This window comes from Ursus arctos, unplaced genomic scaffold, assembly GCF_023065955.2.
Source record: "Ursus arctos isolate Adak ecotype North America unplaced genomic scaffold, UrsArc2.0 scaffold_3, whole genome shotgun sequence".
Lineage (NCBI taxonomy): Eukaryota > Metazoa > Chordata > Mammalia > Carnivora > Ursidae > Ursus > Ursus arctos.
Window position 1 is genome coordinate 13,061,350 of NW_026622985.1, and position 13,485 is coordinate 13,074,834.

Below are 13,485 nucleotides of genomic sequence, written 5' to 3' on the forward strand. Positions count from 1 at the left end.
TACTGGAGGCTTTCAGGTACATGTGAATGGCCTGGCTGAAGCCTTAGCCCTTGGCGCTTATAAAAAGTAAGAAGAAATCATTAGTACAAGTTCAGAGGAAAATAAGGAATGGAGAAGAAAAAACAATCATTTCATTTCAATTCTCTCCTCATCCCATGTATAGATACATGGTTATTTTAAAAAAAAAAAAAAAAAGTTAAAAACTGCGTTAATTTGGGGTGCCTGGCTGGCTCAGCTGGAAGAACATGTGACTCCTGATCTCAGGGTTTTGAGTTCAAGCCACATGTTGGGTGTAGAGATTACTTAAAAACAAAATCTTTAAAAAAGAAAAAAATTGTATTAGTTTCTATGTTTTAAAGGGAGAAATAGATTTACCTGGTCTTTCCACTTTTATAACTTCTGCTCCAAGATCTCCTAAATTCATAGTAGCAAAAGGTCCCGCCAGTACTCTACAATATTAATAATGATAAATAATTACCACCTTGAAGATTTTTATATTCTTAATAGCTCTTAACATAGATAAGCTGATATAATGCTAGTAAGAATTAAAATTATTAAAACTGTTCAGAATAGCAATTTGGCATTATGTATTAAGAGTCTGAAAAGTATATTCCCTTGGGGTGCCTGGATGGCTCAGTTAAGCGTCTTCTTTCAGCTCAGGTCATGATCTCAGGGTCCTGGGATTGAGCCCCACATCAAGGGCCCTGCTCAGCAGGAAGTCTGCTTCTCCCTCTGCCCCCCCCCCACCATGTGCACCTGCTCTCTCTCTCTCTCTCAAATAAATAAATAAAATCTCTAAAAAAAAAAAAAGTATATTCCCACTGATGCAGTAATTCCACTTCCACAATTCTATGCTAAGGAAGAAATCCTAAGATTTCCTGAGGCAAAGATTTATGTAAAAGGAAACCTAATTTATAATTGTGGAATATTGGGGGATGAGTAATTATGTGACAACTATATAATAAAATATCATCTTACATTTTTATCAAATTTTGAATGACATGGAAAAATACTCAAAATACAACATTATCTTTTAAATGTCAGTAAACATAATTTCTTTTTTTTAAGAATTTAGTTTTTATTTGAGAGAGCAAGAGAAAGCATGAGCAGGGGTAGGGGCAGAAGGAGAAGGAGAAGCAGACTCCCCACTGAGCAAGGAGTCCAATGTGGGACTCGATCCCAGGACCCTGGGATCATGACCTGAGCCAAAGTCAGATGCTTAACCAACTGAGCCACCCACCCAGGTGCTCCTAAAACTGTAATTTCAATATGGTTCTAATTTTTCTTTTTAAAAATTTATATATAAATATACAGATTGGAAAAAATGCATAAATATACTAATTGTCTCTTAGAATAATGAAATTATAAAATTTTTTCTTGTTTTTCTTTCTAAAACTTTGATAGTAAGCATTATAATCCAAAAATAAATGCATGTTTTTTTGAAAGAAGGGGAAAATGTAATCACCAAAATATAGTTAAATTAATACAAACCTTGTTAGATCCAGAATTTTTACACCCTCCAATGGCTTCACATTGTCAGTATCTGGCAAAACACAGAAAAGATTTGAAGAGTACTGATGACTAATTTTCAGGAGGAAGAATGCAGAATTCTTCATATTCTGTTTTAAGTAATCTGTATTACTACCAAAAACATATGTTTTCCTTCATAATATTTCTGCTTCCTATGTAACACAGAAACCTTGACCTGATCCAGCTAAGTCAATGTGTAAAAATTACAACAGCTAATATCTAATTAATAAAGTCCACAGCTACACTTAAGATAGCTTGTCCGGGCAGCGGAACGTATAGGCTGAGCACAGAGGATTTTTAGGGCACTGTGTTAATATAGGTTGTAACAAATTAAAATGAACACACCACTCTGGTGGAAAGCTACTGATAAGGGGGGATTGTGTGCAGGCAAGGGATATATGGGAAATCTCTGTGCCTTCCTCTCAATTTTGCTGTAAACCTGAAACTGCTATAAAAAAAATAAAGTCTTAAAAAAATAAACAAATAGGGGCGCCTGGGTGGCACAGCGGTTAAGCATCTACCTTTGGCTCAGGGCGTGATCCCGGCATTATGTGATCGAGCCCCACATCAGGCTCCTCCGCTATGAGCCTGCTTCTTCCTCTCCCACTCCCCCTGCTTGTGTTCCCTCTCTCGCTGGCTGTCTCTATCTCTGTCGAATAAATAAATAAAATCTTTAAAAAATAATAATAATAAACAAATAAAAAGTGAACTGAACAACAAAAAAGGAAAAACAAAGACCTCCAAGTATCTGTCCTACATTTAAGACAGGGAGACCATACGAATTTTTAAAAAGTTTATTCAACAATTTACAATCATATGTGTATTTCCTTTTTCTCTTCACCCACCAGCTATAAATATAGGTAGATAGGTCAATAATTATATCACTAATTCACTAAAAATATTTAACATCAACATTAAATCACAAAGTTAAATTCTTGCCAAATGGCTTACAAAGTTTAGATCATGATGACTGAGATCAAGTTGACTTTTTGGGGAGGAAATGATGAACTACTGATTCAATACATTTTTAAAATAGACTATCTTTTGGAGCAGTTTTGGATTCCAGCCCCAAAACTGAGCAGAAAGTGCAAAGAATTCCTCTGTACCTCCCCACAAGTACACAACCTCCCCCACCTTGAGCATCCCTCACCAGTGATACATTTGTTACAACTGATGAAGCTACACTGACACGTCACTATCACATAATTTAGAGTTCACTCTTGGTCTTGTATATTGTATGATTTAGACAAACACATAATAGCACGTACCAAACATTATTATATACAGAATCGTTGCCCTAAAAATCCTCTATGCTCTCTTCATCCCTTCCTCCCCTCAGAACTCCAGAAACCAATCTTTTCACTGTATCCACAATTTGCCTCTTCCAGAACATCATATAGTTGGAATCAAACAGCAGGTAGCCTTTTCAGATTGGCTTCTTTCACTCGGTAATATGCATTTAAATTTCTTCCATGGCTCAATATATCATTCCTTTTCAGTGCTGAATAATATTCCATTACCGTGATATATCAGTTTATTTATCCTTCCACCTACTAAAAGACACCTGGGTTGCTTCCAAGGTTTGGCAGTTATGAAGAAAGCTGCTAAAACGTTGTGTGCAGGTTTCTGTGTGGACATAAGTTTTCAACTTATCTGGGTTACTATCAAGGAGTGCAAATTACTGAATAATATGGTAAGAGTATGTTTAGTTTTCTACTCCATCTTCCAAAGCAGCTGTACCATTCTGCATTCTCACCAGCAATGAATGAGAGTTCCTCAGTTCAATACATTTTTTTTTTTAAATCTCAATGCAGCTGCATCACCAGTGGAAGTTACAGAAGTCACAGATTTACACATACACCATTAGAGTCTTGAGAAGGATCACAGTGGCACAATAATTCTTAACTAGGAGGGTCCCCAGGCCACACTTCTCTAGTAAGAAATAATCAAAGTCCAGATAGCAGGCATTTTGTCCTTGAAACCAGCCAAATTATTCTTTTACAATAAGAAATTGCTATCACAGCAATAGGAAATATGTGAAGTCTATGTGACTGGTGCATTATTTTCTTGGAAACACTGATGTAGGAAACTAAATAATATGCAGAGGATAAACTGACGAGCAGAGGATCAGAAAAAGGGAAGTAACTAAAACAATGTTTAATGTGGTAAATTGTTCCAGCAATGGCCTCCAGGAATCACACTTCCAGATATCCACGCCCTTGTATATTCCCCTTCCATGTTGACTCTGGCCTTGGACGTCTGCCTTGCTTTAGCCAAGGGAACATTAGCAAACTTGATGCCCGCAGAGGCTGGAAAAGTGCCTACACAGTAGGGCTTGACTTTTTGGAACACTTCCACCTTCAGATGAAGAAGCAGAAGATGAAAGAACAAATGGAGAGAGGCTTAGCCATCCCAAGTCTGTAGCTGTCCCAGGTGAGGTCCAGACATGTGGGTGAAGCCATCTTAGAACACCCAGATCCAGCCAGCTGAGTGAGTTCAGGTGAGTCCAGCAGGACACTCACAGAATTGAGAAAAATAAGCCACTGTTGTTTTAAGCCAGTAAGTTTTGCAGTGGTTTGCTGTATAGCAATAGCTAAACAGATACAATGGCTTATGGCAGAGCGATCCTTTCAAAATATAAAACCCATGTCATTCCCGTGCTCGAAGTCCTCTAACTTAGGCTTTCTACCAAACTTAGAATGGAATCCAACATCTTCCCACAGCCCGGGATGCTGCTTGCTGTGGCCCTCTGCTACCTCTCCAGCCATGACCCCTATCACTCCCTCCCACTCTTCTCCAGCTACATTAGCTTTCTTGCAGTTCCTTCAACACGCCGAACATACTTCTATTTTAAGGCCTGTGGCAGAAACAGAGATGGACCACCCTGAATTCCCCTTCAAAGAAAGGAATTTCTGCCCAACCTACAAGAAGCCTGGTTAACTTACAACTCCAGTATTAGCTTCCTCAAGGCCCACCTCAGCTTTCCTCAGCTGGGAGCACTCTGTTCTCAGGACAGTCCCTGGTCAAATGACCGAGCAAAGTTGGGCAGAAAGGCCTGGTCATTTCTACCACCCAATGTGGAATGTTGTATCAGCTCTCTTTGGTGTACTGCTCTGGGACTCCCCATTGGGCTGGCAAAGAATTTGACAGGTGCAAGCACATCTGATGGATCCTCTGCCCAATCCTATTTCCTTCCTTTCCCTTTCATAGGTGTGACTCCCCAGTAAATCCTTTGTCCTTCCAACTGTCCCAACATCTCCTTTCTGGAGAATCCAAAACATGACAGGACCTTTGTCCTTGCTATTCTCTAAACCTGGAACTCTTTTCCTCCACACATTTGCATGTCTTGCTTACTTCATTCAAATTTCTGCTCAAACACCACACTCTCAGAGAAACCTTGCCTCATCATCCTATCTCAAACAGCACCCCTCTGGATCTCAGTATGGTTTAAGTTTTCTTAATAACACCTACTGTTACTTCACAGTACATTATACATTTGTTTATTTATTGTACTACTTACTGTCTTTTCCACTAGAATGTGATCTCAATGAAGGCAGAACTTGTCTGTCTTGCATCTCCAGCCAGAACAGTGGCTGGCACACGGTAGGCACTCACTAAGAATTAGTTGAAGGGTCACACTGGGAAAGGGCGAGGGAGGGAGGGAGGAACTCATATACTTAATAATTCATATAATCATTGCAATGGACTGAATGTTTGTGTCCCCCCCAAAATTCATAACTTGAAATCCTAACCCCTAAAGTTATAATATTAGGAAGTGGGACCTTTGGGAGGTAATTAGGTCTTGAGGGTGGAACCGTCATGAATGGAATTAATACCCTTATATAATGAGCCCCAGAGAACTTCCTTGCGCCCTTTCCACCATGCGAAGACACAGCAGGAAGTCAGCTGTCCTCAACCCAGAAGAGGATCTCACCAGAATCCACCATGTTGGCATTCTGATCTCACATTTCTAGCCTCCAGAACCATGAGAAACAACTGTCTGTTGTGTTTAAGTCTGTGATCACCTATTATAGCAGCCCAAACTTACTAAGATCATTAAAAGAGACCAGAATCTTCAAAGCCAGATAGCTAATTTTTCTCTAACCGGACAGGGCTTGAATAGGGTAGGAAAAGACACAGTTAGGGGCACCTGAGTGGCTCAGTTGGTTAAGGGTCCAACTCTTAAATTTCGGCTCAAGTCACGATCTCACGCTGGTGAGATCAAGCCCCAAACAGGCTCTGCGCTCAGCGAGAAGTATGCTTGAGATTCTCTCTCTCTCCCCCTCTGCCCCTCCCCCTGTTCTCATGTTCTCTCCCTAAAATAAAAAACTAAATCTTAAAAAAAAAAAAAGAAAAAAGAGAAGAAAAGAAAAGGTCACTGTCAAACAAAAACACAGTGAAAATGCTCTGCCAAAGAATTCAATGGGCATTTGGAGGTACAGGTAAGCTTAGCAGCTAGAACGGAAAGGAAAATCAGACAGAGAAAGAGAAGAAGCTGAGGAAAAATGGCAGAAGAAAAACTACCAGGAAAAAATTTCCATTAACGAGACAGCTAACAGACCTTTTTTATAATATACTACAAAGAGTTAGTATTAGATTTTACATTACATGTGGTACCTACCCAAAATTACCAAATTAATTCAGTAAGGCCTAGCACAAACCCAAGTACCTTGTGTGAGTGGTTCTTTTTTTTTTTTTTTTTTTTTAATTTATTTGAGAGAGAGCAAGTGAGCGAGAACACAAGCAGGGTGAAGGGCAGAGGGAGAAGCAGGCTCCCCGCTGAGCAGGAAGCCCGATGTGGGACTTGATCCCGAGACTCCAGGATCATGACCTGAGCAAAGGAAGACGCTTAACAGACTGAGCCACCTAGGTGCCCTGTGTGAGTGGTTCTTGGGAAGAGTTTTAAAAAGAGGATGAGTTGGAGCTGGGGCAGAGTGGATAGAATGGGTACACGAGGTAGGACATAAGTAAAAGCTCCCATTAAACAACCTTTGTCCCTACTATGTGCTAATCATTCTATGAAGATACAGCATGAGAGGCATCATATCCCTTCCTCCTCAAGTACTCCAAGATCTACCAGGGAAAACTGAAACATACAATTACTATTATGATTAAGAGCACTACCCCTAGGTTCAAAATGTTACTCTATTTACTAACTCGTAATCTTGTTCCACCTTGATTTCCCCATCTGTAACACAGGGATAATACTGGCACCTATCTCATAAGGATACTAAAAAATTAAATGAAACATTGCTTTACAAGCATTTAGCCATGGTGCTCACTAAATGTCAGCTACTGTCAGTATCATTTCTATCTTCTCCCCAAACTTGCTCCTATGTTCCTTAATTCAGTAAATGGCACTCCTACCCACTCGGTTACCCAAGTCAAAAACCCAAACAAAATTCTTGAGCCCTCTCTCTTTTTGCACCCCTTAAATTTAATAAAGAACCACTTATTGCATATTCTTTCTGAAAAATATCTCTTGACTTGCTTCTCTTCTCTCATCCTCACTGCCACCATTATAGCTCAGGTCACCATCAACTCTCTCCTGAATTACTCTAACAACCTACTAATTCTTCTGCCGGGCTTCGATCTTGGCTCTCCTCATAACAACCTCCAAAACCGGGCCTGGGTAGCTCAGTCAGTTAAGCATACAACTTGATCTCAGCTCAGGTCTTGATTTCAGGGTCATGAGTTCAAACCCTTCATTGGACTCCACACTGGCCGTGGAGCCTACATTTAAAAAAAAAAGAAAAGAAAAGAAAAAGAAAAAGAAAAAGAAAAAGCACCCACCATAATGCTGCCAGAATTACTTTTCAAAATGTAAATCAGCCAATCTTTGCAACAATATCTGTTTCTCATTGCTCTCTTCCCTATCTCAGCTAATGGCATCATTAACTTCATCATCTTCCCAGACATGTCTTCTTCTTCACTCCCCACATTCAATCAGCCATCAATTTTCTGTTAAATCTGCTCTCTTCTTCCCCAATTCCCTGGTACTGCCTCTACTCAGGCCTTCGTCATTTCTTGTCCCAACTGCCTGCAAAAGCATCTTAACCTATTTCTGCCTAACCTTTGTCCCCACCAATTCATTCTCAACATTGCTTCCAGAGTAATCTTCCAAAATGAAGAACCCGTTATGCCACTCTCTTGTTCAATCACACATTCACTCATGGTCCCTTCCCTCATGAAGCTAACAGTCTATTCTAAAACTGCAAACAAAGCTATTGTTCATGGTTTCACTCCTGTCCACCTTTTCTATTTCAAACTGCAAAAAAAGAAATGTCTTAGTAGCCATACTCTTCCAAATCTCTCACACTTCTGGGCCACTGTACATGCTCTTTCCTTTGACTGTAATAATCCTCCACCCTGTCTCACCTAGACAAGTCCTTCCATCTTTCATAAGTCAGCATTCTTAGAAGGTATTCCTGCTCATCACAGCAACCTGAGCAAGTCTTTGTCAATAGCATTTTTCTGAATTATGACTTACTAGTTAGTCTTGATCAGATGATAAACTCTTGAGAAAAGAGACTTTATATTTCCAATATCGAATACCAGCACCTGATATGTAGTAAGAACTCAATAAATGTTTGTGAAAGGAAAGAAAGGACAGAAAGGAGGGGGAAAAGTCCTCACATTTTGCCACAATGTATTAATAGATTGACATAATGGAACATTATAAAAAATACATGTAGTCCCACTGCAGCAATTATAAGTAGGGTTTCTTGGTGACCACGATGGATGCTGCAATGTTTTATAACGTAATCTCAGAAGTGACATATTATCACTGCTGCCATATGCTATCAGTCACACAGGCCTAACAGTGCAGTGTTAGGGAGTGCTCACACAAGGGTGTATGAGGAGGTAAGGATCATTGCAGCCATCTTGGAAACTGGGTAATACACTCGAAGTGCTTTTGATTTGTATTTCCATGATGACAAGTGGTGATGAGCTTATTGGCCATTATCATATCTTTTTTACTAAACATCTGCTTCAAACTTTTGCCCATTTTAATTCAGTTCCCTTAATGAGTCTACACACCATTGCTTCAAGCACCCTTACCATCCTTGTCACTTAACACACTGCAACATAAACATCAAGCTGATGGAGAGAGGCTATTCAGTTTTGTCCCCTATAAAATCAGGATGCCTAACTTCAAATTCATTGCTACCCAACAACCATCTCTTCCCAAAACAGCTACTGCAAATCTTCTCCACTTGATAAGCCTCCAAATCCCTTTCTTCTCTAGCTTTCATGTCAAATAACATTGGAAAATCCTTCTTTGGGGAAGAATTTATCAACCCAAGAGAAAATAACTAAAAATACTGATAGTAGCCATTCATACATAAAGGTCCAGCCATATCACCCTATATTGAAATTTGTCAATCAAGAAGCCTTATTTTAGTGTGCTAGGGCTGCCATAACAAAATACCATAGAATGAGGGCCTTAAACAACAGAAATCATTTTCTCACAGTTCTAGAGGCTAGAAGTCCAAGACCAAGGTGTCAGGAGGTTTAGCTTCTCCTGAAGCCTCTCTCCTTCATTTGCAGATGGCCACCTCCTTGCTGCCTCTTCACATGGTCATCCCTCTGTGCACTACATCCCTGATATCTCTCCTAACCTCTTCTTATAAAGACACCAATCAGCAAGTACCCACCAGAACAGCCTCATTTTAACTTAAATTATCTCTTTAAGGGACTTACCTCCAAAAACAGTCACATTCTGAGGTGTAGGGGGTGAGAACACCAACATATGCATTTGGGGAGACACAATTCAGCCCATAACAAAGCTCTACCCATGCATGCAGTTTCCAATCAATTCTTTTAATATCTATCTCTCATCATGTAGGAGAACAGCCCAAAATCAGCAAGATACAGGGAAAACCTATATCAAGAAAGAAAGAGGGGCACCTAGGTGGCTCAGTTGGATAAGCGGCTGCCTTCGGCTCAGGTCATGATTCCAGGGTCCTCAGATGGAGTCCCTCATCCAGCACCCTGCTCAGTGGGGAGTCTGCTTCTCCCTCTGCCCCTTCCCCCTGCTTGTGTGCTCTCTCACGCACACAAAAATAAATAAAAATTCTTAAAATAAAAAAGAGAGAGAGACCAAACCAAACATGAAAAAGAAACTCAGAGCAAACTCATATAAGGCAGGTAAAAGAATTTTTTAAAACTACTGTTATGATTCCATCAATATGACATTCTGGAAAAGGCAAACAAGAGAGACAGATAAGAGCTGGGAGAGACTAGGGATGAAGAGAGACAATGACTGCAAATTTTGAGGGGTGAGGGAAGTGTTCTTTTTTTATTTTTTAATGTTATGTTAGTCACCATACAGTACATCATTAGTTTTTGATGTAGTGTTCCATGATTCATTGTTTGCGTGTAACACTCAGTGCTCCATGTGATATGTGCTGAGGGAAGTGTTCTATACCTTAACTATGGTGATGATTACATGACTCTATATGTTTGTTCAAACTCATAGAAGTATATACCAAAAAGAATTTTACTGTATGCAAATTTTACCTCCATAAAAAATTATCAATATTATCAGAAACATGAAGAACTTGCACCTATAAAACAGAAAAAGATACTTGTAAAAAAAATTTTAGAGAATAAAAACATGATCTTGGAACTTTAAAAAAAGAAGAATGAAAATGTAAGAGAAAGGCAAAAAGATAAAGATAAGATGGGGTACCTGGGTGGCTCAGTTGGTCAAGCAGCCAACTCTTGATTTCAACTCAGGTCATGATCTCAGGGTCCTGGGATGGAGCCCCCATTTCAGGATCCCTGCTCAGTGGGAAGTCTGCTTAAGGATTCTCTCTCTCTCCCTTTGCCCCTCCCCCAACACACTTGCACACACTCTCTCTCAAATAGATAATCTTTTTAAAAAAAATATAAAGATAAGAAAATCACCCAGACAGAACAAAAAGAAATATTAAAAGTGAAAAATGGAGAAGAGGGAGAAAAAATAAAGAATAAGCCCAGGAATTCTGATAATACAGGTTTCTCAAAGAGTGAACAGCAAAAAACAGAAGAGAGAACATTAATAAACAATTCAGAAAAAGTTCACAGAACTGAAGGGCATGAATTTCCATACTGAAAGGGCCCTCTGCATGCCCTGCACAGATTTTTAAAAAGATACACACCATTTTGAAAAGATACATGCACCCCTATATATACTGCAGCATTATTTACAACAGCCAAGATGTGGAAACCCCCCAAGTGTCCATCAGGAGATGAACAGATAAAGAAGATGTGATACACACACACACACACACACACACACACACACACACACACACACTGGAATATTACTCAGCCTTAAAAAAGGATGCAATCTTGCCTTTTGCAACAACATGGATAAATCTACAGGGTATCATGCTAAGTGAAATAAGTCAGACAGAAAGACAAATTACTTATGATTTCACCCGTACATGAAATTTAAAAGATAAAACAAATGAATAAACAAGCCAAAAGCAGAATCATACCTGTAAATACAAACTGATGGTTGCCAGAGGGAAGAGGGGATAGGCAAAATGGGCAAAGGGGAGTTGGAGATACAGGCTTCCAGCTATGAAACGAATAAGTTGTGGGAATAAAAGGCACAGCACAGGGAATATAGTCAACGATATTATAATGGCATTGTGTGGTGACAGATGGTAGCTACACTTGTGATGAGCATAGCATCAATGCACAGATTGTCAAATCACTATATTGTATACCTGAAACTAATGGAACATTTTATGTCAACTATACTAAAATTTAAAAAACTAATTTAATTAAATTAATAAAAATAAAGACACACACCAAGAATGAATAATTCATGGGAATGAAAGGTACAGCATAGGAAATACGGTAAATGGTGTTGTAATAGCATTGTATGGTGATAGACAGTAGCTACACTTGTGGTGAATATAGCATAATATATAGAGTTGTCACATCATGATATTATACACCTGAAACTAATGTAACATTATGTTTCAACTATACTTCAATAAAAAAATAAAAAATTAAAAAATGACAAAGTGCTAGACATTTAAAAAACTAAAAAACTATATTAAAAGACACACACCAAGACCCATCAATGTAAGAATTTAGAACAATAAGATTTTTTCCTCTGCCAAAAGAAGATCTGGAAACTTTCTAGGGAGAAAAAAGCATATACAAAGGACTGGCTAGCAGAATGTCCTTGAACTCAACAGTACTGGAAACTGAAACATAAAAATGGAACAAAAACCTTAAAATTTTGAGAGGAAAATATATTTCTCTTTTAAATTCTAAACCCAGTCAAGCCATGAGTCTTGTGTGAGGGTAGAAAAAGAATATTTTCAATCACGCAAATTTTCAAAAACTTTACCTTCCCATCCTTTCTTGGGAAAATTATTTCTAGAGGATATGCTCCACCAAAAACAGAACAAGAAATAAGAAAATATGGGGTCAGAAAATGGAGGATCTAAAGGAGGAGAAAGATGAAAGGAATCTTCAGGATGACAGTAAAGAAAATAACACAATAGCTGAAATATTTATACTTATGGTACAGTTGGGAATGAATTAAGGAAAGATGTTGAGAAAGTAAATAAAGAAGCCAGACAAATATTAACACAAGGGAAAACAAAAGGTGTATAAGGGCAGCAATGTAATCAAAGTATGAAGAATAACTGTATAATCATAACAATATAAATACTGCATACCGGTCTAGCAAAATTTTTTATTTGGTAAGACGGAAAGTGGATGTGTAATTGTTGGAATGGTGGTGAAAGAAAGCAAGTCTTTATCACTATAGATAATGCCTAAAAACAAAACCAAATAGTAGCATTAGAATCACATTAGTTAGAGATCTGGAGATAAAAACTGAAAGAAACAGCTGAAAGAACTGAAATTCATTGTCCCTGGGAAATGGAAAGGGGCAGAGAGACATAATTAACCTTACAGATCTCAAGCATATGTAAAATCTGGATTTTCAAAAATTAAAAAATAAAGAAGTTATGTTAAATTCATGAGCAACAGGTGAAGTATCATTTTGCTGTACTGCCCCCCGCAATGTTTTGATAAATATTGTCACCCTGAAGCTTTCCCTGATTCTTTATTTGCACACACTGCAGCAGCTTCAGAGGGAAATCACAGTCTAGTCTCATTATTCACAGATTCTATATTTGAGATTTCAACTACTCGCTAACTCCAAAATCAATACTGCAGTGCTTCTGCCGTCATCCCAGGACATGCACTGAATGCAGAAATATTTCAGTAACTCGATGCACATGTTCCCACCCGAAGTTAAAGGAGGCAACGCACTGGCCTTCTTGTTTCAGATCTCATACTATAAACAAGTGTCCTTTATGTGGTGTATTTAGTGTCTCATTTTCACATTTCTGTGCTTTTTTTGGTGATTTCACCATTTAACGTGACCCCTGAGAGTAGTGGCTAAAGTGCTGTCTCGTGTTCTTAAATGCAAGACAACTATGATGAGCCTTTTACTTTTTCTTAAGATTTTATTTATTCATCTGAGAGAGAGAGAGAGAGCACAAGTAGGGACAGAGGCAGAGGCAGGGGGAGAAGCAGACTCCCCCACTGAGCAGGGAGCCCGACACACAGGGCTCCATCCCAGGATCCTGGGATCATGACGTGAGCCCAAGGCAAATGCCTAACGGACTGAGCCACCCAGTGCCCCTTGTAGAGAAAATATGTGTTAGTTGAGCTTTGTTTAGGCATGACTATAACTATAGAAGTTATAATGCTATGGCCCTGAGTTCAATGTGAATGAAACAACAATATATATTAAATAAGGTGACTTTAAACAGAAACACACACTTAACAACATTATGTGTCCTAATCAGTAGTGAAAAATGTGTGACCAGAGATCTGCAGGAACTTAGTCCTCTACTTCCCCCAGGAGCAATGGTTTGGTATTCACTAATCACGTGTTCAGTTTGTAGAACATAACTGCCTCTAGTAACT

At 38.9% G+C, this 13,485-nt stretch overlaps 1 protein-coding gene across 9 annotated transcripts in view; it reads right to left on the reverse strand.

Annotated features, from left to right (window-relative positions):
• The window catches only part of SUGCT (succinyl-CoA:glutarate-CoA transferase), a 756,457-nt gene that overhangs the window by 732,997 nt on the left and 9,975 nt on the right, over window positions 1-13,485 (reverse strand). For 8 of the 9 annotated variants that reach the window (XR_006409930.3, XR_008956284.1, XR_003317135.4 and 5 more), the window contains exons 2-3: window positions 1,492-1,543; window positions 376-449 (exon numbers count right to left, since the gene is read on the reverse strand). The exons of the other annotated variant lie outside the window; for it this stretch is intronic. Coding sequence is in view for 4 of the 8 variants with exons in the window: in XM_026502829.4 (XP_026358614.1) it covers window positions 376-449; window positions 1,492-1,543 (126 nt within the window). In the remaining 4 variants the exon portion in view is untranslated. The remainder of the gene's footprint in view (window positions 1-375; window positions 450-1,491; window positions 1,544-13,485) is intronic. 9 annotated transcript variants of the gene reach the window in all.